This window comes from Sceloporus occidentalis, unplaced genomic scaffold (genome assembly GCF_023333645.1).
Source record: "Sceloporus occidentalis isolate IW3139 unplaced genomic scaffold, rSceOcc1.0.p SCAF_390, whole genome shotgun sequence".
Classification (NCBI taxonomy): Eukaryota; Metazoa; Chordata; class Lepidosauria; order Squamata; family Phrynosomatidae; genus Sceloporus; species Sceloporus occidentalis.
In genome coordinates, this window is record NW_028317370.1 from 280,333 (window position 1) to 305,061 (window position 24,729).

Genomic DNA, 24,729 nt, shown 5'->3' on the forward strand with positions numbered 1-24,729 from the left:
GCAAATGTCTACCACCAACCTGCGGGGAGCGGGACCGGGTTACACAGCAAAATGACTCCAGACACCAAGCGGCCCCCAGCACTTAGTCCTCCCCGGGCATGTGCCGTGTCTCTGAATTATACATGTTCCTGCTGCAAAGAGCTGTATGTCTATCCCATGCCCTCACTGTATTACCCTCTACCACCTCTGCTGGGAGGTTGTTCCACTTATCCACCCCCAGTAATGTATTTAACCCTTCCTTCAATTTCATCTGAGCCTCTAGTGTTAGATTCCGGTCTCTTTTACAAAAAATGCAGAATCTGAACCCAAAAATATACATTTCCTTTAATGATCTTTTCTACTTTTGGAGTTCAGTTATATTATATGATGATGTAATAATCCGGCCACGGGGGCCACATTCTAATAACATCAGAAACGTGATTATTTCCTCATGTTTTTTTGTTTTTTTTAGGAATATTCAAGGAAAGAATCATTTTTAATCAAAATATATCAAGTTAATAAAATCTAAACAAATATATATTGCAGGGGCAGCTCACGCACGGGGCGGCAATCACTGCATTCACACAGGCTTCAAACGTAAAAAACGTAAAGCGTGTTTATTTAGATGATTTAGGCACAGAGCTCCTTGCAAACAAAACAAACCCTAAGCCTGTCCGGCTCTAACTAAACATCCGGATACCTCTCTACAAGCCTAAGGTCTGGCACAATGCAAAGTAACAGGTTGCCCATAGGTAAAGCTTCATACCTGGTGGGCTGCAGCGCTGGCTGTAGCTGCTCCTTCACTCAGCCTCTCCTCCCCCTGCAAACCCAACAGCCCTCTCTTTTAAGGCCTCCTCCCCAGTAATGAGCTTAGGAAGCCTCACCTGAGGGCTCCTGGGTTTGCTGCCGTGCCTGGCTGAGGAAACCAGGTGAGATATATATCCCATCCACCACTCTCCCATACACTCTACCACAATATATATATAAAAAAACTCCAACCCCCCTTGGCGTCATAATAACCCCCACTTTACCGCAAAAACACTGAAAACAGCAATTCTTACAGCAGCCGCTGATTAACGACTCCACAACTGTAATTTACTGAGAGGGTGGTGGATAAGTGGAACAGCCTCCCAGCAGAGGTGGTAGAGGGTAATACAGTGAGGGGATTAAACATGCATGGGATAGACATACGGCTCCTGAATCTAAGACGATGAATGGGGGCCGATCTGTCATTGGGTTTTACGTAACTCCTGCCTGAATCCATTAAGAAGGAATGTTTTTGGGTTTATTAAGTTACCCCCCCGGGAGAGCAAAATACCCCCCCGGCCCGTAACTTACTGTGGAACACCACCCTCCTTGCTGTTGACTGGGAGGGACTGTAACGGGACCCCAAACAGCCCGTCGGGGGGCATCTTCTTCTGGAAAGAAAAGCAAACCCGATGAGCGGAATGTCCCTCGATAACAATCCCCCCCCCCCCCAACAAAAGCCCGGAACCCACCTGAGTGTCCAGACTGAGGGACTTCTTCAAAGGCCGGATCTTAATCCCCAAGGACTTCAGATACTGGATTATGAGGACGGAGGGGCCTGTGGCCCCCATGGCTCCTTTAGTGATCATTTAATGAGACTCCAGCGCGGGCGGCTCTTCTCTGCAATAAAACACACCCCGATATCATCCTGGGGGGGGCCACGGAACCCAACCCCAAACCCCCATCAGCCTGGGGGAGGGCACGGAACCCAACCCCAAACCCCCTCATCCCGGGGGAGCCACGGAACCCAACCCCAAACCCCCATCAGCCTGGGGGAGGGCACGGAACCCAACCCCAAACCCCCTCATCCCGGGGGAGCCACGGAACCCAACCCCAAACCCCCATCAGCCTGGGGGAGGGCACGGAACCCAACCCCAAACCCCCTCATCCCGGGGGGGGGGCCACGGAACCCAACCCCAAACCCCCATCAGCCCGGGGGGGGGCCACAGAACCCAACCCCATCAGCCCGGGGGGAGCACGGAACCCAACCCCAACTCCCATCAGCCCGGGGGGGGGCACGGAACCCAACCCCAAACCCCATTAGCTCGGGGAGGACACAGGGAATGGATCCGGTACGGGGATAAGAGATAATAGTGCGGGGGGACAGACAGGGCTGTGCTGGTTGATTAAGAGCCCCAGCCGGGTTACCCGATTGTTCCTTTGAAGGCCGGAGCTGCAGCCACATTCAGTCTCTGGGCCGGTTCTAAAATATTACTGGGTCATGTGATCAGAACCGGGACACAGACGCTCCATGACCCGGCTAAACCGCACACCAACCCCCGACACGCACCGATCCCCCGACACACCAATCACCGATCCCCCGACACACCAATCACCGATCCCCCGACACACCAATCACCGATCCCCCGACACGCACCGATCCCCCGACACACCAATCACCGACCCCCGACACGCACCGATCACCGACCCCCGACACACCAATCACCGACCCCCGACACGCACCGATCCCCCGACACGCACCGATCACCGACCCCCGACACGCACCGATCCCCCGACACGCACCGATCCCCCGACACGCACCGATCCCCCGACACGCACCGATCCCCCGACACACCAATCACCGACCCCCGACACACCGATCACCGATCCCCCGACACGCACCGATCCCCCGACACACCAATCACCGACCCCCGACACACCGATCACCGATCCCCCGACACACCAATCACCGACCCCCGACACACCAATCACCGACCCCCGACACGCACCGATCCCCCGACACGCACCGATCCCCCGACACGCACCGATCACCGACCCCCGACACGCACCGATCCCCCGACACGCACCGATCCCCCGACACGCACCGATCCCCCGACACACCAATCACCGACCCCCGACACACCGATCACCGATCCCCCGACACGCACCGATCCCCCGACACACCAATCACCGACCCCCGACACACCGATCACCGATCCCCCGACACACCAATCACCGACCCCCGACACACCAATCACCGACCCCCGACACACCGATCACCGATCCCCCGACACACCAATCACCGACCCCCGACACGCACCGATCCCCCGACACGCACCGATCCCCCGACACGCACCGATCCCCCGACACGCACCGATCCCCCGACACGCACCGATCCCCCGACACGCACCGATCCCCCGACACACCAATCACCGACCCACACCGATCCCCCGACACACCAATCACCGACCCCCGACACACCAATCACCGATCCCCCGACACACCGATCCCAAAAACACCCTCACACAACGAACGCTCTGTGCAAACTGCCCCCCGACAACCCGACCCAGAGTGCCACGAGAATGTCTGCCTGGGGCCAGGAGGTCCGGGGGCAACTCCCGTTAACCTGGCCCTGTCACCTCCACCTAAAGCCAGTAGCCCAGCTCCTTTCCCCAGCAGAGGAGGTAAACGTTTCCAATCAGCTCATTTAATAAACAGAACTTAATTAAAATCCCAGGAACCCCCAGACGAAACATTGTATCCCCTCCCCCGGCCACACTATACCCCGGTATGAGCCCCCCGGCCAATGCACATCAGGACCCCCCCAACATTAGGGGTTAAATTAACAGCCACAGGACCCCCGCAGAGCTGCAAACGATTCTGTCACCTGTGATTTGGCTCCGAGTCTCCGGGACGCAGAAGGATCGGCTCTGTTACCTGCCCCAAATTATTCCTCCCCGCCGAGCATGCTGGGATCTGCCCCAAGTCGGCAACCCCGGGGGCCAGATGGAAAAACCGGCCCGGATTCCCTAACAGACCCCAGACTTCTTCTGTTAATTGGGTTCAGCAATCAGGACGAGCGTCATCATCATCATCATCATCATACAGACCCGCCGCTGTCTGACCAGTCCTGATAATGCAGTCACATCCCCTACATTACATACAGACCCGCCGCTGTCTGACCAGTCCTGATAACGCGGTCACATCCCCTACATTACATACAGACCCGCCGCTGTCTGACCAGTCCTGATAACGCAGTCACATCCCCTACATTACATACAGACCCGCCGCTGTCTGACCAGTCCTGATAACGCAGTCACATCCCATACATTACATACAGACCCGCCGCTGTCTGACCAGTCCTGATAACGCAGTCACATCCCCTACATTACATACAGACCCGCCGCTGTCTGACCAGTCCTGATAACGCGGTCACATCCCCTACATTACATACAGACCCGCCGCTGTCTGACCAGTCCTGATAACGCAGTCACATCCCCTACATTACATACAGACCCGCCGCTGTCTGACCAGTCCTGATAACGCAGTCACATCCCATACATTACATACAGACCCGCCGCTGTCTGACCAGTCCTGATAACGCGGTCACATCCCCTACATTACATACAGACCCGCCGCTGTCTGACCAGTCCTGATAACGCGGTCACATCCCCTACATTACATACAGACCCGCCGCTGTCTGACCAGTCCTGGTTATATATTACAGGGTCTGCACTGGCAGTGAAGGGTTAAGTGTGCCGTTTGGGGGGTTGCGGCGGGTGTCGTAAGGTCTCGTTGAGCTGTCTCTCTCTGTCTCTTCTGGTGTCTCAGTCTCTCTCGCAGTTCCTCTTTAGAGAAGACACTCCCCGTCACACTCCTCGATCCGGACGCTGTGCAGCTAATGTCACCGAGGGTCTGTAGGAAGGGGGTGATTAGAGGCGGGCGAGGGTTCCGTCCCTGACTTTTCTTGGGGCCCCGCAGACCTCCAAAGCCCGACCATGAATCGGAAAGACAGCAAAAGGTGAGCCGGCGGGTGGTGGATGCCGCGTCCCGGCGCTGGGCAGGGTTGGTTATTCGGTTTCCTGTCTCTTTAGCATGAAAGGGCTCGGATACACCGGTAAGTTACCCGCTCAGGCGGAGGTCTCGGCGGTCTCCTGCGTCACGGCGTTCTTTGTAGCGAGGAAAGGAAATATTTTATAACAAGTAACTAGTAGGACGTGAGATCTAAGGAAGTGGGGCAGGGGCCGGGCAGGGGTGGAAGAGGGTCGCTGACACCGCTCCTGTATATGTGGGCGATACCGGCAGAGCCCCGAGTCACCCCAAAGTCATTACTGGAGGCAGATTTTTTTCTTTCACCCCCAGGAAGTCCCGGCAGGATCTTCAGCACCAAACCCTGAGCAGTAATGGGGTCTTCATCACAGCCAAGGGCCAGCCCAGGCAGAGCAGGCGGCGCATGACCTGCCCCTCTCCGGCCGAGATAAACAAAGCCATGGTGGCCGTGACGCTGGCTCCGCTCGGGAAGGGCTGCAGCCTGGAGGAGCTTCTGGAAAAATGCGTCCAATCGTTTGGTGAGGATGGGAGGAAGGTTTAGTTTAGCGGTAGATGAGAGGAACAGCCTCCCAGCAGAGGCGGTAGAGCCACGTGGAGATATTAATGCTGTTTTCTGTTGGAAGATCTGGAAGGGCAGCTGTGGAGGAACGAGGACACGGTTCATATGACTCTGGTGATGCACAGCTGGGTGGTGCCGTCAGCGGAGTTCGCACAGAAGCTTCTCCAGATATATCCTTCGCGGTGTGGGGTGCGGAACGCGCGGGGAAGGGGGTTCTAGATCTGGGGGTTCTCCTATTCCAAACCCTGCGTATTTAAGCTTAACTCCCAGCTACGTATAAACACGCCGCTCAGAACCACACGAGGATCGCCATCTGTCACCTGGCCAGGTAAGGGGCATCTCTGATCCCCCCGCCACGTTCCTCCGGGACACGCGGGGTAACTCGCGAGGGCAGATTCCGGAGCGGAACGCGGAGTCATTTATACCGAGGGAACGGAACGGATACAAACAGCCGCTTCATCTCAGGAGCCTGGAGTGAAGGACACGGGGTTCCTGCCCAGGAGTCGCTTCTTGCCCGTTCTCCTCATCCGTCTCCTGGTATCTGCCGGTATCTCCCGCTGGTATCTGCCGGTATCTCCCGCTGGTATCTGCCGGTATCTCCCGCTGGTATCTGCCGGTATCTCCCGCTGGTATCTGCCGGTATCTCCCGCTGGTATCTGCCGGTATCTCCCGCTGGTATCTGCCGGTTTCTCCTGGTATGTAATATGGAATTGTATGGTTTTGTCCCGTTGGACGGCGTCTTATTGACCCAATCGCTGCTTCCTTCCCGGGATGGATCTTCCCAGCTTGGCCTCGTTGACGTTTCTCTTTCAATCGGTTCTCACCCTCTTTCTCCATTTTTTCCTCCCCAAACTGCCTGCTTTCCCCGTGGATAATGTAACCGTGTCGCGCAGGTTTTGGATCAGCCAGTACCCGGAGATGTTCCGCCTGGACGCTCAGCTGGAGGAGACGATGGCCGAGTTCTGGGAGGTGGTGGAGGAAGGAAGAGGCCGATGCCCCGGAGCCATGCCCAGCTCGCTCGTGTAAGGGGGGGGCTCCTTTCTTCTGCTTCTACGCCTTAAATACCCCGTCGTACCCGGACATGTCGTTTGCCCCTTGTGACTCCTCCATATAATGCCCCCCTTGTGACTGTTTGCTGCCTCTCGCTGTTGCCCCCTTGTGACTGCCCCTCTCATCACTCTCAGCCTCGAACCGGACGCCTCGAAGCCGCTCCAGGAGTCGCCGAGTTTCAATAAGAAAAGGAAGGTGTCCCTGCTGTTCGACCACCTGGAGCCGTCGGAGCTGGCCAATCACCTCAGCTTCCTGGACTTCAAGTGCCTCTGCCGGATCACGGTGAGATGGGGGCTACGAGTGGACGGACCCCCAGACGGCACGCTGACCCCGTGACGGAGAATCCCGCCCCCGAGGGGGCAAAACCCTTTTCTACCGTAGGGGGCGGAAGCCCCGGCGACTTGGGGCCCCACGTCTCCGGCACAAGGCGGGGCCACGACTCACAAATAACATTTCTGCTACAAATTGACGATATTTTAACCCTTTCCATTTATCGATCGTGGTTTTCTTGGCATATTTGTCTTTTCTTAAAATAGATCTGGATACCGGGGGCCCAGAGACGTTAAAGCCCCTTTTATTCCGGTGATTAGTGAAGTTTTAGAGATTTTTTCTAATGGAATATTTTATAGAAACAGAGAACCCCCCGGCAGATCGGCCCCTGGCGGCCCCCGTCTAGTCTGTAAAGACTCAAACCTTAATCAGTCGTTGGTCTCGTCTTAGATTCAGGAGCCGTATGTCTATCCCATGCATGTTTAATACCCTCACTGTATTACCCTCTACCACCTCTGCTGGGAGGCTGCTCCACTTATCTACTACCCTCTAGCGTTAGATTCCGGTCTCTTCTTCTAGTTCCTTTCTCTATAATTCTCCGTTTTGCTCCCCTCTCTCCTGCAGCATTTGGACTATCGCAGCTACACCATGCAGACGCCCCTGCAGGAGATCCCTCGCCTCGCCCGCTCGGTCACTCTGTGTAACAGCATCTCTCAGTGGGTCCAGATTATGATCCTGAATCGCCCGACGCCCCAGCAGCGCGCCGAGGTCTTCACTAAATTCATCCAGGTCACGCAGGTGAGAGAAACGCGGAGCAAGCGAGAGCGGCCGGAATCCGCACTCCCCACCGCCCCCCGCTTCCTAATCCCCAAAAATCAAATGCGGCACGTGGGGGGGGGGGGGTATATCGCTGGGGGGGGGCATCGCTTATAACTTAAGATCCTGAGGGGGACCTGGACCCTCAAACCCCCCCCCCCCAGGCTGGAGGTTATATTACTGTATACAGCGCTGGGGGGTTATTACTGTATACAGCGCTGGGGGGTTATATTACTGTATACAGCGCTGGGGGTTATATTACTGTATACAGCGCTGGGGGTTATATTACTGTATACAGCGCTGGGGGGTTATATTACTGTATACAGCGCTGGGGGTATATTACTGTATACAGCGCTGGGGGGTTATATTACTGTATACAGCGCTGGGGGTTATATTACTGTATACAGCGCTGGGGGGTTATATTACTGTATACAGCGCTGGGGGGTATATTACTGTATACAGCGCTGGGGGGTTATATTACTGTATACAGTGTTGGGGGTTATATTACTGTATACAGTGCTGGGGGTTATATTACTGTATACAGCGCTGGGGGTATATTACTGTATACAGCGCTGGGGGTATATTACTGTATACAGCGCTGGGGGTATATTACTGTATACAGCGCTGGGGGGTATATTACTGTATACAGCGCTGGGGGGTTATATTACTGTATACAGCGCTGGGGTGTTATATTACTGTATACAGCGCTGGGGGTATATTACTGTATACAGCGCTGGGGGTTATATTACTGTATACAGCGCTGGGGGTATATTACTGTATACAGCGCTGGGGGGTTATATTACTGTATACAGCGCTGGGGGTATATTACTGTATACAGCGCTGGGGGGCTATATTACTGTATACAGCGCTGGGGGTATATTACTGTATACAGCGCTGGGGGTATATTACTGTATACAGCGCTGGGGGTATATTACTGTATACAGCGCTGGGGGGCTATATTACTGTATACAGCGCTGGGGGTATATTACTGTATACAGCGCTGGGGGGTTATATTACTGTATACAGCGCTGGGGGTATATTACTGTATACAGCGCTGGGGGGTTATATTACTGTATACAGCGCTGGGGGTATATTACTGTATACAGCGCTGGGGGGCTATATTACTGTATACAGCGCTGGGGGTATATTACTGTATACAGCGCTGGGGGTATATTACTGTATACAGCGCTGGGGGGGTATTACTGTATACAGCGCTGGGGGGCTATATTACTGTATACAGCGCTGGGGGTATATTACTGTATACAGCGCTGGGGGTATATTACTGTATACAGCGCTGGGGGGTTATATTACTGTATACAGCGCTGGGGGTATATTACTGTATACAGCGCTGGGGGTATATTACTGTATACAGCGCTGGGGGTATATTACTGTATACAGCGCTGGGGGGGGGTCCAGTAAATCTTTATTATTTTATGTGAATTTACTGTTTTTGGTTACTTTTACAGAAACTTCGCAAACTGCAGAATTTTAACACCCTGATGGCGGTGATCGGAGGATTGTGTCACAGCGCCATCTCCCGCCTGAAAGAAACGCACGGTTACCTGTCGCAGGACGTCCTGAAGGTGAGGGGGGATGAGGTCACGGAGACGCGCATGCCCCCAGCGACCCCTTGTTATCCTTATTACTCTATTTCCCAGAATCCTCAGCTACGATCTATACATGAAATAAACCCAAGTAATGGCGATTACTGATTATAATAAGCAATATATATGTATCACCCCACCCCCCGGGATGTGTCTAATGGGAGCGGACATCATAACTTCCTGTCCTCAGGCTCTGTAGGCTCCTCCTCATTAAACTTTCTCCCTCCCACTGCAAAGTTGCTGGTTTTTGCTGATTGGTCCAGACTTTAGATATAGGGAGTACAGTTAGAGGCGTGGCTGGGGCGGGGAATTTTAAAGAATTATGCATTTATTTGCCCCGTTTAATTTATAAAGCCGTTTCCTGCGGTTTCTATACACATTACAGGGCTTTTAGGGCTGTAGAACCCTGCGATACCCTCATACCCAGCAAACATAGAAAAGAGGGGTATCGGGGGGGGGGGAGGGGCATATCATTGAAGGAGAGAGGGGCATCAGGGGAGGAGAGAGAGGGGCATCAGGGGAGGAGAGAGATGGGGGGTCGGTGGAGGAAAGGGGGGCATCCCCCCCCCATCCGGCCCTTGCAGCCACCCGTTTCCCCGCTTGGTTCGGGGGAGACTGAGGAGCCGCCCCGCGCATGTTCTTTCCCGGCAGACGCTGAGCGAGATGACGGAGCTGCTGTCGTCCGGCAGTAATTACAGCACGTACCGCAGGGTGTATCACGAGTGTGCCGGGTTTAAGGTCCCCGTCCTCGGCGTTCACCTGAAGGATTTGGTCTCTCTGAACGAGGCTCTGCCGGATTATCTGACGGACGGAAAGATCAACGTCAGCAAATTACACGGACTTTACCAGCACCTGCTGGAGCTGCGGCAGCTGCAGAGCACCCAGCCGCCGACCAAAGCCGACAAGGACGTCACCTTACTGCTCACCGTGAGTGGGAGCCGGCGGCCGCCTGCGCTGGGTGTCCGCGGTGTGTGGGGGGAGGCTCTGTGTCTTGGTGTCGCTGTGTAGTAGTGTGTGTCGTGGTGACGGGTAGCAGTGTGTGTTGCTGCGCCGTGTCGTGGTGTAGTGTGTGTCATGGTGTTGTGATGTAGTGTGTCGTGGTGTTGTGATGTAGTGTGTGTCGTGGTGACGGGTAGCAGTGTGTGTTGCTGCGCCGTGTCGTGGTGCAGTGTGTGTCGTGGTGTAGTGTGTGTCATGGTGTCGTGGTGTAGTGTGTGTTGCGGTGTAGTGTGTGTCGTGGTGTTGTGATGTAGTGTGTGTTGGGGTGTAGTGTGTGTTGGGGTGTAGTGTGTGTCGTGTAGTAGTGTTTGTCATGGTGTAGTGTGTGTGTCGTGGTGTTGTGTTTGTCGCGGTGTAGTGTGTGTTGTGTTGTCGCCGTGTCGTGATGTTGTGTAGTGATGTAGTGTGTGTCGCGGTGTAGTGTGTGTCGCGGTGTTGTGTAGTAGTGTGTGTCGTGTTGTCGCCGTGTGGTGATGTGCAGCTCCGGGTTGTGTCTCTCTTGCAGTCCTCCCTGGACCTGTTTCACACGGAGGATGAGATCTACGCGTTATCGTACAGCCGCGAGCCGCGCAGCCACAAGCCGCAGGTACGAGCCGGGAAGTGGTGACATGACTCCGCCGCCCAGTGGACTTTCCCACTTTATCCAGCGTCAAATATTTCCACGCCGCATTCAGATAGCAGAACGTTCCGGGGCCCCTGGGGTCCCCGTTACCTGTATTTGTGGCCCCAGTAAGTTGCCTTCTTCTCGCAGCCCACGGTTCCCTTCAAGACCTCCACGGACATCGCGCACTGGACCCCCGAGACCCCCGTCCCGCAGGATGCCGAGACCCTCAGTCACAATGTGGAGCAAATGGTGGAGGTGAGTCCTCTGGGGCTGGAGAGCGCAGGGTCACCCGACACGCGTGATTTCCTGTGGACACGTATTATCACATGTATGACAATGGAGAAGCTACACATAACATAATCGCAGCCCAGCAGAGGCGGTATCGGGGCTTATTAGTGAGCTGAAGGTAGTAGGTCCAGTGCTAGACACCCAGAAGGATATCGACACATCGGAGAGACGGGGAGGGAATTTATTTCCAAGGACGAGAAAAATTACAACAAGAGAGCGGAATCCAACACTAGAGAGTCAGAGAGGGTGGTAGATAAGTGGAGCGGCCTCCCAGCAGAGGTGGTAGAGGGTAATACAGTGAGGGTATTAAACATGCATGGGATAGACATACGGCTCCTGAATGTGATTAAGGTTTGAGTCTTTACAGACGAGACGGGGGCCGCCGGGGGCCGGGTTTTCTCACCTGCACAAAGATTTTCTCGCTGATCCGGCGGCCGCTTCCTGGCTGCATTTCCTGATTTGGTGCATTTTGATTAACCCTTTACACTCAGCTACTGAAACATACAGATACCCCGAGCCCCCGGCAGATCGGCCCCATCCGGCCCCCGACCAGTCTTCAAAGACTCAACCCTTAATCAGTCGTTGGTCTCGTCTTAGATTCAGGAGCCGTCTGTCTATCCCATGCGTGTTTAATACCCTCACTGTATTACCCTCTACCACCTCTGTTGTTAGGCGGCTCCACTTATCTACAGATTATTATGTTAGTGAGTAACTGATGATCATGAAGCCGTCAGGATGCGCTGAGTCGAGTCGGGCAGATTTATTTCCCATCCGATGATGTCACTGGACCTGTTTTTTTAGACGGTTTTCCAGTTTTATGACCCGAAGCGCCGCGGCTTCATCTCCGTCGAGGACTTCGATAAAATCGTCGCCAACCTGCCCTTCTCCTGCCACATCCTGGAAAAGGAGCAGTAAGTGCCAGGGGTCCGTCTCGGGGGCCACCGGGGGGGGGGGGGGGAAGGGGGTAGTATGAGCTGTCAGTCCAATCACACGGACCGACCTGAGCCTGGCAAGGCGAGCCTCACGAGTCTCCTGCTGAGTTCTGAAGCTCCAGGTGAGGCTCCTGAGCGCACGAGGCGGTCCGACCGCGGCCCCCGCCTGACCCCAAAGTGTCGTCTCTCCGCAGCGAGGGCCCCGTCAGCCGCCAGGCGATGGCGTCTTATTTCATGAAGGCCAGCCACGTCTGCTCCAAGCTGGGCGTCACGTTCCTGCGCAGCCTGCTGGAAGCTCGCCTCAGGAAGTCTCCGCTGTGCGGCAGCTGCGTAAGTCACCCGTCCCCTCGCCCGGTTATTGCACGCCCCCTTTCTCGCCCTCCGGTTATCGCGAGCCGCCCCCCTCTCTCGCCCTTTTAGCCCTCCAGTTATCGCGCTTCGTCTCTCGCCCGGGTTGTTGGTCAGCAACTCCCATCACCTCTGTCCGTTTCCTTTTCAGATCTGGGCCGTGGCCAAGCAAGGTAAGAGAAGCCGAGGCGCACAGTGCTTTATCTCCCCACTACCCTCAGCCACCGTGCTGCCCCCGACCTCCGCTGACATCTCTCCCTCCCGACTACCCTCAGCCGCCGTGCTGTCCCCCGGCCTCCGCTGACATCTCTCCCTCCCGACTACCCTCAGCCGCCGCGCTGCCCCCGCTGACATCTCTCCCTCCCGACTACCCTCAGCCGCCGCGCTGCCTCCGCTGACATCTCTCCCCCCGGCACAGGTTTGGACGCGGACGGGATGCAGAGCTGGAGCCGCGCAGGAGAATCCCGGACTCCGCACAGCAGAACCTTCCAGAAATCCACCCAGACCGACGGAGGCAGCGAGGACGAGACCCCCGGCAGCGGCTCGGCGGCAGGACCCCCGGGGGAAGCCCCTCGGTGCGGGGACGCGTGTGGCAGCCCGCACGCTCTGTACGGACAAGTGAGGGAGATGGAGAAGGTGAGATCCGCCCCGTATATTAATGTGAACTTCCCCAAACTGCCCCGACTGCCACCCTCGTGCCCCCCCCAGTGAGCGCAGACCCCTAGATACCCGCAGCTTTATTCCGCCCCACTCTACCCTGTAAACTTCTGGTCCCTTCGCTTGAGTCTCATTCCTTTAGTTAGACTGATCTCCTAGCTCCTGTTACCACCTGTGCTGGGAAGCGCTGCCAGGGAATGACCCCCGGTGTAACGTTTGATTCCGCGCAGGAGAGGAACCGCCTGCTCCTGGAGAACGCCGGGCTGCATTGCACCAACTCCCAGCTGTCTGCCGAGAACGCCCAGCTGCAGAGCCAGCTGTGTGCGCTGCAGGACGAGATGCGCATGCTGAGCCTGGACGCGGCGGCGGAACCCGCCATCGGGCGCATCCTCGACACCATCAACTCACTGCATCTCTAGTGCGAGGGGGGACCTGCGACTTCTACCCGGCCAGCGGGGGCAGATGACGCCAGCGGGGGCCGAGGACTCTTACAGACATCGCGGAGATCCGGAGCGACAATTAAAAAAAATGAGCGGATGGAAAATTATGGCCCGGGGGGGGGGGGGGGTGGGTGTCTGTTTCCATGTCGCATGACATAATTCAGATGTTTCATGCAGAAGGGAATGGGTTAATCCAGAACCCCCGGGGGTGGGGGTGGAATAATCCTCACGTCACCGAACCACGCCCCCCCTACGCAAAACGCTTACATTTCCTAAAAGTAACAAAGTGGACAAAAAATTAATGCGGGACTCATTTATTCCGCCAACCAAAAATTCAGGGAATTCGGATTGAATGATTTCAGGCCCAAAAAACAGAAAAGCCCCAAATTCTGCAGACTGAAGAACGAGGAATCGGCCAAAAAAAACGGCAGCAAAAATAAATAAAAAAAATATAAAACATAATAAAAAAAAAATCTGTGATTTATCACATTTTTTATAAATCATTTTAGGTCTCCGCCCCTTTTTTAGCCCAAAGTTATTGGTTTGATTATAAAAATAAAGGTATATATCACATGACTCTATAGATCAAGAAACAAAAAGACGTCGTTTGCAGCCAATCAGCGCCCCCCGCAGGAAATCGCAGGCATTCCACCCGGAAACCAAACGGAAACGAAGACAATGAAAAGAAATTTATACACAGAGCGGATTTTGGTGAAATGAAACGGTTTCCGAACCTTCCTTCTAACGCCATAAGTGCCCAAAAAATAGACATTTTTAGCAGAATGAAGGAAGCCGAGCGGCAGGCGGTTGGGTTTGTTCTCGGGGGGCCGCTCGGGACCCCCAGGCACTCCAGGAGTTACGGGTCAGTTCTTCCTTCTCTTGCTTCGTCGCCCCTGTCGAGGCTGCCCTCCTCGCCCTCCACCTTCCCTCCGCTTCTCCCAGGTGGGCATGGGGGGCTCTATCTCATTGGGGCGCCCGCCTCGGTCAGGCACGGTACCCACCATGAGGACCTGCGACCAGAGGGAGGCGGTAATACATCGAAAGAGCGGGCCGAGGAAACGGGTCACCGAAAGGTTAAAAGAGAAAGGGGCTCGAGGGGCTCTACCTTGTTAATGGCGCTGCCGGTTCGCTGGCAGAAGGCGGCGTTGCAGGTGTGGAGAATCCGAGAGTCGTCTTCCCGGGCGGCCAGCAGGTGAGACAGAGAGACCCCGGAGTCCGTCGTCAGAGACCGCCGGAGAGGCCACAGCGCTTCCTGCATGGCGGAGCCCTTCTCCTGCGGGCGACAAAACCAATAGAGTGTCTGCCCCTCCTACAGCGGGGCGACACAGACAGGAGGGAGCGATGGGGCATGGAGTCTGCCCCTCCCACTGCAGGGCAGCAGGCAGGAGGGGGCGATGGGGCAGTAAGTGCGCTGCGGGTCTCTGACCTTGGCTCGCTCTGACCAGTGGAAGGACTGCACGGTGACGTCGAATCGCGTGACCAGCATGCGCATCCGGCACTCGTACTCCCAGCGCAGGGACCGCTGCAGATCGGCCAGAGCGTCCTGCGTGCGGAGAGACAACGTATCAAAGAAAGTACAGCCCGAGACCCCCGCCGTCCCCCCGTCTAATCACCATAGCAACCAACGGAACGCTCCAATCAGTCTATCTCGTGCATGTTTAATACCCTCACTGTATTACCCTCTACCACCTCTGCTGGGAGGCTGTTCCACTTATCTACCACTCCCTCACAGAACCTCCAAGATCCTGCCAGCAAAACCCCCAAATACCAATACAATAATAAAAAATACACAAGAAGGTCCCGCGTCCCACCCGGCCGTCCTCTCCGTACCCACTGAGCCGCCAACAGCGGGGTTTTCAGTAACGGGGGAGACTTCTGAGCCTCTGGGACGGCAGCTGAGACGTCGTGGACCTAAAAACACAGAAAAACCTTCAGTCACAACGCAGAGGAAACGGCCCGATGTGCGGACCCCCGCCGGCTGCTTCCTGCGCAGCCAAAGCACAGGCCCACGAGTTTAAATCGCAAGCTCTTGGGTCACCTTGGTCTCTATTTGTCTCATGTACTCGGCCACCGGCGTGTCCAGGGCAGGTTCAGCCAAGCCCAGAGCTCCGCGGACTCGCTGCAGCTCCTGCAGAGCCTCTTTGGCGGGCCCCCCGGGATCGGGCACAGGGGCCCTCCTACTATCCAGGATCCTGGCGGCCTGCAGCTCGGTGCCGAGAAACACTGCAAAGAAAGGAGGCCAGTGATTGGTGGAATCACAAACGCCTCGCCCGACATACGGGGTGACGCGCTGCGTGCGCAGAGACAACGGGGTGTCGTTACCTAGCAACAGCAGGCAGTTGTGGGGGTCCGTCAGTCTCGCCGTGACCTCTCCGGTGGTCAGCGGGGGGTAAGGGCAGTGGAGTTCACTCAGCACCCCACTCATTTCCAGCTGGAAGGTCTCTGCGTCCTCGGGGCCTGCGGAGGAGAAGAGGGCGGCAGATAATCCACGCCCGAGAGCCATCAGCGCGTGGCCCCCGGCCCCTTGCTCCAGGCCCCCCGCCCCCGGGGCTCACCCTCCGTAGGGGTCACGTTCTCCCCGAACGAAGACGCGGCTCTCAGCTCCGAGACGAGCCAGACGCACAGCGAGGTGAAGTCCTGGCAGGAAGCACCCAGCGCGCAGGGGAGTACCGGGGCATCTTCACGGGACAGAGATCCCGCGTACCTGAAAGCGACCCCGCGGGGCGGATCACAGCGCAGACAGAGAGGGGTCAATTATAATGAATACCTCCATAATAACCTAGCGCTGGGGTAACAGTACCCGGGCCCCGTACCCTGGCCGGCCCACCTACCCCAGCTCCTGCAGCAGTCGAGATGCTTCCTTGGCCAGTGTCCCAGGGGCTGCGGCCTCTCCTGAACGTGCTTCCAGGGCCCCAGCCACTCCTGCGGCAGTTTGAGGGGCCCCAGCCTTTGCTGCCCCTGTTTCCGGGGGCCCAACCTCCGTTGCACCTGTTTCCGGGGGCCCAAGCTCTTCTGCACCTGTTTCCGGGGGCCTTGACTCCCCTTCGCAGGCCTCCAGCTGTCCTGCGCCCCCGCCGTCTATCTCCATGCCAGTGCGAGGCCTCACTCTGGGCCTAGGGGCGTCCAAAGGTCTCCTGGCAACCGGTCCAGAATCAATACGTCATGAGCTCCTCTTCCAATCAGAAGCCTGGTTATCCTTTCGGCTGCCCGGAGAGGAAATGACAGGAAGTGAATGTAAATAAAGTTCATTCAAATAACAGGAAAATGACTGAAAACCTCAGTAACCGCGAAACGGAGATCTTCGGAGCATCGTAATTCGGCGGCAGCGGGCAAAACACCCGAGTCACCGGCCCAGTGACCCCGCCTAGACTGTCCAGATCCTCCCCGTGTCCCTAATACCCCTCTCTTTCCCTTCTCCTCGATACCCCTCAACTCCCCCTCCCCTGATACCCCCTCTCTCTCCGTTCTCTTTGATAACTATACATTATACAGGGGCCGGTCACTGATTTATCTATACATTATACAGGGGCCGGCTCGCCGATTTATCTATACATTATACAGGGGCCGGCTCACTGATTTATCTATACATTATACAGGGGCCGGTCACTGATTTATCTATACATTATACAAGGGCCGGTCACTGATTTATCTATACATTATACAGGGGCCGGTCACTGATTTATCTATACATTATACAGGGGCCGGCTCGCTGATTTATCTATACATTATACAGGGGGCCGGTCACCGATTTATCTATACATTATACAGGGGCCGGGTCACTGATTTATCTATACATTATACAGGGGCCGGGTCACTGATTCCTGTAGGGTAAGCTCCATAACGTGCAGTGAAGCTGTGTCTCATTTGGGAAGGACTCGGCTACTAATGGTGGAGCGGATGAGATTCACCGTTTTCTTTGATAAATAGCGTGTAACGCGCGCCGTGGGTCACCCGTGTGAATCCGGAGAACACGCTTAATGATCAGACTGCGTGTTCGGGTCACGTGGCTTCCGCATGGGATCGCGGGAAATAAACGGACATCATCCTCTTGTTTTCTTGACGAGATACTTTGTGGAATTTACTCAATTCATGTTTTTTACAATTAATAATAAAAGCGCTCTTTCTATAAAAAGAGAAATGAAGGGTTGTTGTTTTTTGGGGGTTTTTTTTTGCTCCAACCACAAAAAATGATTTAATAACGACCCGTTTTATACAAAATAACAAACATTCCTGTTACATCATCTACAGAACGGCGAGTGCGACCGGGGCAGGCTGCGTGTGCCGTGCGGGGGGGGGGGGCGACGGTGTGCGTGATCCCCGTCCACGAGAGATGTTTCCTCCAGCTGCAAAATGCATCAGAGAGACGCCAGAGACCGGATCACAGCCAGAGAGACACCGGATCACAGCCAGGGAGACCGGATCACAGACAGAGAGACACCGGATCACAGCCGCAGAGAGACACCGGATCACAGCCAGGGAGACCGGATCACAGACAGAGAGACACCGGATCACAGCCAGAGAGACACCGGATCACAGCCAGAGAGACACCGGATCACAGCCAGGGAGACCGGATCACAGACAGAGAGACACCGGATCACAGCCAGGGAGACCGGATCACAGACAGAGAGACACCGGATCACAGCCAGAGAGACACCGGATCACAGCCAGGGAGACCGGATCACAGCCAGGGAGACCGGATCACAGACAGAGAGAGACCGCATCACAGCCAGAGACCGGATCACAGCCAGGGAGACCGGATCACAGCCAGAGACCGGATCACAGCCAGGGAGACCGGATCACAGACAGAGAGACACCGGATCACAGCCAGGGAGACCGGATCACAGCCAGGGAGACCGGATCACAGACAGAGAGACACCGGATCACAGCCAGGGAGACCGGATCACAGACAGAGAGCGGATCACAGCCAGGGAGACCGGATCACAGACAGAGAGCGATGTCACTTTGCCAGGAACTAAAAATACGGCTGCATCCTCAGTTCTTATTTTTTTGAGAAACTTTTTTCATGTGATTTTTTCCGGCTGGATCGGCCCCCCGCCTGGAGAGGAGTATCTGGCCCCCCGCCTGGAAAGGAGTATCTGGCCCCCGGCCGGCGCGGAGTATCTGGCCCCCTGCCTGGAGAGGAGTATCTGGCCCCCCGCCTGGAGAGGAGTATCTGGCCCCCCGCCTGGAGAGGAGTATCTGGCCCCCGGCCTGGAGAGGAGTATCTGGCCCCCGGCCGGCGCGGAGTATCTGGCCCCCCGCCTGGAGAGGAGTATCTGGCCCCCCGCCTGGAGAGGAGTATCTGGCCCCCCGCCTGGAGAGGAGTATCTGGCCCCCGGCCTGGAGAGGAGTATCTGGCCCCCGGCCGGCGCGGAGTATCTGGCCCCCCGCCTGGAGAGGAGTATCTGGCCCCCCGCCTGGAGAGGAGTATCTGGCCCCCCGCCTGGAGAGGAGTATCTGGCCCCCCGCCTGGAGAGGAGTATCTGGCCCCCGGCCTGGAGAGGAGTATCTGGCCCCCGGCGTTACATTCAGTTCTGCTGGGCTGTGTCCCCCGCGGAACGCTCTAGAACGGTCCTTTCCACATAAACCCCAAACAACCGTTCACAAGACCCACGCGGCTCTGAGACGCCGACTGTACGGAGCGGAGCAACATTCTGCCCTTAGGAGACATCGGCTTCCCGGCCCATCGCGGCCCTCAAAGACTGGAGTCGTGCAGCCACCCCCCCCCCATGCGATGCCACAAACCGGAGACGAGGCTGCCCTGTAATTCGCAGCACCGCTCGCTATGACGCCCCAGCAGTTGCCCCCCCAGTTAACAGAGCGAGCCGCTGGTTGCACTCAGAGTTTAATTCACCTGTTATTTCGCCCCCACCAGTAAAACCAGTAACCCCCCCCCCCCCCGTCCGCAATGCATTCAATTACACAGCGATATAAATTAAAATCCAATTTAATAAATTAACAGAACGTCCGGTAGTGACTGGCGCGGCCGGGGGGTCTCCGGGCAATAAATACTCAATAACAAAGGGGGCGACCCCTGCTTGTGCACAGATGTATCAATAAGCGGAACCCACCTGTGCCGTAGCCGGGGGGCTTCCAGGTCTAGACGGTGATAACCCCCCCCGTCCCAGTTTACAGGGTAATAGTGCATTTCGACCTCAGGCCAAAGTGTAAAAAATGACAGTGATATTTCCAGCCTCCTCCAAGGAGATCCTGACGGGTATTTAAAGGGACAGCACATAATAAATAAAGCATTATTTAAAGGCGCTGCTGATGCCCCCCCCCGCCGTAGCCTCACGTTGTGCAGAAATAATTCTACCCCTGATTACCGTTTCTGATATTACTCCGGGGGCCACAATAAAGGGGTAAAAAAAAATAAAAGCCAAAACTGCTCGAACTTCTATACCCGCTTTAAATACCCCGGTACAGGGCGATTATCACTGCAATTAGCTTTGTTTGGCCTCAGGTGGGGCTGAAGCTCTGATGGCCCCCCCGGCATTATGGGGGTCTGTTGCCCTCTTTTAAACCCCCCCACACACGCTATTTTTTTTTTTGGTCGGTCTCTGCAGCTGCTTCCTCCCCCAAAAATATTATTTTTTTAACCAAAAAACATCCCGCCGGGCGGTGGAACTGGGGAGGCCACGGGGCAATCGTCTCACAATCCCCCCCCCGCGCTCCTCCTCTCACCGCACCGCTTTGTGTTTGCCCCCGCAGCAGCCGCAGTGTTCGCCGCACCAGTGGCACCCCCGCAGCGGGAGGTAACAGCACATGCAGGGGACCACGAGGGACAGCGCGACCAGGGCGGCCCAGCGGACGCAGAAGTGGGGATGCCCCGGGTCGCAGGAGCACGGGTCCGAATAGTCGCCCTCCGAGTCCGACATGCAGTGGTACAGCAGGCTCTCGGCGCACCACATACAGGAAAGCTGGTAGACGCAGCGCCCCATGGGGTCGGGGGCATCTTGGCACTGCCCTCGGCCGTTCTCCTCGCTGCTAAATACCCCCCGGCAGTACACGCACCGGGCCGTGGCCATGTCCTCCTCGGCCGCCGAGTGAGCGTGTTCCTTAGACTTGGGGGATGGAGTGCCGTGGATCCTGCAGGAAGGAGAGCCCCTGGGGTCCTTCAGGGGCCCCTCGCTTTCTGAGGCCGCCGTGGCTCCTGGGAAGTGGCGCTCCTTCGCTTTGCTCCCGCTGGCTTTTTGGAAGTGGACACGCAGGTCGGACTTGGGCTGCTCGGACCCCTGCAGGGCGGCGCGCCGGTAGTCCTCGTAGCCCTTGGACACCCAAAGGTCCTTGCAGGGGTTGATGCTCTCCAGCTCCTCTTCATCGTGGAAGGACAGGCGCTGGAGAGGCTGCGACTGGGGAGGAAAAAAACAAAACAACCGTAACCGTTTACCGGAGAAGACACAAAGTAACGGGAAAAACCTCACCCAACCCGACCATCAAATCTGCCCTGGTCCGTGGGTCAACTGGGGGGGGGGGTTATGCCTCCCGGCACGTACCTGCGTCGTGGGGCTGCCCGACGGGCCGAAGCCAAACTCCTCGGAAGCCGGAGAGCGCATGTAGCAGCTGGACGAGGACTCGCTGGTAACGATGGTGATGTGTTTGGGTAACATCTCCTTCCGGCTGTTAGAAGACGACTCGCTGTCTGTGGGCAGCTGAGAGACACCGGGGGGGTTAGACGGGCGAGGGGGGCCACGTTTTCTACGCATTCCAACAAAAACATAGTAACGGCAGCACGCTGACGGGCGTGAGGACCGCCGCGCGTGGCACATGCTTACCGGGATGGCGTCTTCCAAAACATCTGCCTCTTCGGGGGAGGCGGACGAGGAAGAAGAGGACGATGAGCGGGAGAGAGAACCTTTAAAAGGAGAGAAGACCGGTTAGTGGCCACCGGCCGGACCCATTCGTGGCTACCCCTGGAAACGGCCTGATGGAGACCTATCAAGAGGTTCATGGAGGCGACCAGCGGAGGTTCCACCTCACGAATGGCATTTCTGGCCAGGTCTCATTCGAGGCGTCCATCAGGAGCCGTTACCGGGCCACGAAAAGAATGGACGGGAAGATTTAGAACATCTCCCCGATATCCGATCCCACCCCGGGCCCCAACCACGTTCTCAAACCTTCTGCCAGCTCCTCCACGGCCGCCTGCACGCTCCTCTCAAACGTCACGGCGTCCGCCGGGCTCTGGAACGTCAGTCCGAACTTCTTCTCCTCCACCTTCCAATGATGGAATATGGGGTTGGCCTTGTTATACACCAGACCCTTCTTCAGGACGCACTCCAGGATGGTCTGCGTGAGACACGGGGAATGAGCCACGCGAAGGAGACGCGGGAAATGAGCCACGCGAAGGAGACGCGGGGAATGAGCCACGGGAAAGGAGACGCGGGGAATGAGCCACGGGAAAGGAGACGCGGGGAATGAGACACGGGAAAGGAGACGCGGGGAATGAGACACGGGAAAAGAGACACGGGGAATGAGCCACGGGAAAGGAGACGCGGGGAATGAGCCACGGGAAAGGAGACGCGGGAAGGAGACGAGGGGAATGAGCCACGGGAAGGAGACGAGGGGAATGAGCCACGGGAAAGGAGACGCGGGGAATGAGCCACGGGAAGGAGACGAGGGGAATGAGCCACGGGAAAGGAGACGCGGGGAATGAGCCACGGGAAAGGAGACGCGGGGAATGAGCCACGGGAAAGGAGACGCGGGGAATGAGCCACGGGAAAGGAGACGCGGGGAATGAGCCACGGGAAAGGAGACGCGGGGAATGAGACGCGGGAAATCAGACGCAGGGAATGAGACACGTGGAATGAGACATGGGGAATGAGACACGGGAAAGGAGACGTGGGGAAAGAGACGAGGGGAATGAGACACAGTGAATGAGACACGTGGGATTTGACCCATTGCTCTGATCTCTGGGGTTCATTCTATAAAATCAGGACCGGTTTATAAATTGATCCCAACAGAAACGGCCAATCGTGACAATTTACTGGCCCTAAATACCGGCGTTAATATCCATGAATATTCATTCATTAGCAGCAGCACTAACGTTGTCCTAGCGGTGGTGAAGTGGTACCGGACCACGTGGATTCTATACATGGCCACCCAAATACCACGGGGGGCAAATCTGGGCACCAATGGGTATTTACGGTACTTACCGTCTGATCTCGGAGCCGCTCCCCTCGGATAAGGTAATCTCGCTGGTGGGCCACGTCTGGCCGCCGCACTTTGCATATCATTACGTGGCTGAGACCCCCTCCTCCCATCGGCACCCAGCCCCCACTAGAGTCATCTCTGGACATCACAACTGCTCGGACCCTCACGATATAACTGAAACAGCAAAAGACAGGACTGGTCAGACAGCGGCGGGTCTGTATGTAATGTAGGGGATGTGACTGCGTTATCGGGACTGGTCAGACAGCGGCGGGTCTGTATGTAATGTAGGGGATGTGACCGCGTTATCGGGACTGGTCAGACAGCGGCGGGTCTGTATGTAATGTAGGGGATGTGACCGCGTTATCAGGACTGGTCAGACAGCGGCGGGTCTGTATGTAATGTAGGGGATGTGACCGCGTTATCAGGACTGGTCAGACAGCGGCGGGTCTGTATGTAATGTAGGGGATGTGACTGCGTTATCAGGACTGGTCAGGCAGCGGCGGGTCTGTATGTAATGTAGGGGATGTGACTGCGTTATCAGGACTGGTCAGACAGCGGCGGGTCTGTATGTAATGTAGGGGATGGTGCGTTATCAGGACTGGTCAGACAGAGGCGGGTCTGTATGTAATGTAGGGGATGTGACTGCGGTATCAGGACTGGCTCAGACATGTACTTTTTACTTTACTTAGAGGGTAGTGGATAAGTGGAACAGCCTCCCAGCAGTGGTAGAGGGTAATACAGTGAGGGTATTTAACATGCATGGGATAGACATACAGCTCCTGAATCTAAGACGAGACCAACGACGGATAAGGTCAGACTAGAGGGGGGGCCAGATGGGGGCCGATCTGCTGGCAGGTTCCGTGGTTCTAATCCTTAGAGTCGTTATAAACAGTAACAGCCAATTACATTTATTGGAAACCTTCCTAAAATTCCCCGCGGAAAATACTCTGAATTATACAGATTTCAGGGCAGAAACGTAACACGAAACATTGTAACAGCCGGCATGGGAAGTAAAAGTGGCCAATAGCAGGCGAGCAGCGCACAGATCCCGGCTGCTATTGGCTGGTTAGTTTGCTTAGAGGCGGCTTTCCATGAAACCCTTCTCCAAAGAGAATATCCCTGATTTTACCCCAAAACTCAGAATTTTCCCAATAAATTCCATAATTTTCCTATAATTACTGTTACGTCACAACAAATATTTGTTAAAAATGATACATTCCTGTATTTTGTACAGCGCTGGGGAATATGATGGCGCCATATAAATCAACAATAATAATAATAATAACGTACCATAATATATTTACACTGAGCTTTGTTACCATGACAACCATCGCTGTAATTACCCGTCAATTTACAGTTTTACCGCGTAAACCAATCGGATTTCACGGCTTTCATTTTTAATAGTTTTACAAAAAAAAAAAAAATGAGGAGAAAAAGAAATTGTTGAAATTGTGGCCAATTTGCATTAAAATGATTTTACTAAATATAATGTTCATTAAAAAATACAAATTAAAGAAAGAAGACTGTGGTCACCCGGGTAACCGGTATTAACCCATTCAACTCCCCACGCTTACCATGGTAGAAATAAAAAACATTTCAGGAAACCGAATAAAGAGAAAAAATAAAAAAAATATAAATAATAAAGAAATACAAATATATAATTATTGAAATGAATTAACGTAAAGCAGGAAATCTTAAATGGTATATTAATAATATATAATATTAATTTACATTTTTGGGGGAATTTTATTTTAATTAATTTGAATATTTTTTTTAATATAATTTAGAATCTGGAGATTGAAATTTGACAAATATCTTTAAAAAAAAAAAAAAAAATCCTCAAATATTCATAAATTGATAAGAAAATTCAACGAAAACAGATTTGGGGCAAATCATTTGAAGCGCCCGGGTGACCAGCTGCGAGATGGCGATTCGCCTCCCAGTTCAGGGCTTTTATTGGTCTGGAGGGGTATTGTGGTCTGGCTCAACACGGCTTTAGGCGCAGGCGCCAGATAAAGGACCCATCGCCGCGTTTTTCGGTACACATGGGCAGTTAATCCCGAATAACCCACGACATAACGCACAGGGTATAAGCCCAGTGCATGTACCCCAATTGCCCCCCACCGCCCCCGCCCCAGTGACGACATGGTTAACTATTAAATAAATGGCACATTTTGGTTTTGGGGTCCCAGGCGCAGCCCCAGGAAATTGCCGGCTGCCCCCTTGTGGGGAGGCA

The 24,729-nt window shown here is 55.2% G+C and overlaps 2 protein-coding genes across 2 annotated transcripts; both read right to left on the reverse strand.

The window, feature by feature from the left end:
* Positions 1–14,206: 14,206 nt before the first annotated feature.
* On the reverse strand, positions 14,207–16,431 carry LOC149273253 (protein FAM98A-like). Its single transcript, XM_089506564.1, has 8 exons — positions 16,175–16,431; positions 15,899–16,047; positions 15,666–15,800; positions 15,382–15,566; positions 15,174–15,254; positions 14,770–14,886; positions 14,449–14,616; positions 14,207–14,353 (listed from the first exon to the last, which is right to left on the reverse strand). The coding sequence occupies exons 1-8, from the start codon at positions 16,429–16,431 to the stop codon at positions 14,207–14,209; spliced, it is 1,239 nt and encodes a 412-aa protein (XP_089362690.1).
* Positions 16,432–20,023: 3,592 nt separating this feature from the next.
* Positions 20,024–23,824, reverse strand: LOC149273254 (sprouty-related, EVH1 domain-containing protein 2-like). The gene is made up of 6 exons (XM_089506565.1): positions 23,784–23,824; positions 22,496–22,667; positions 21,461–21,629; positions 21,119–21,198; positions 20,840–20,995; positions 20,024–20,695 (listed from the first exon to the last, which is right to left on the reverse strand). Exons 1-6 carry the CDS (start codon positions 23,822–23,824, stop codon positions 20,024–20,026), a joined length of 1,290 nt encoding a protein of 429 aa, XP_089362691.1.
* Positions 23,825–24,729: the final 905 nt, after the last annotated feature.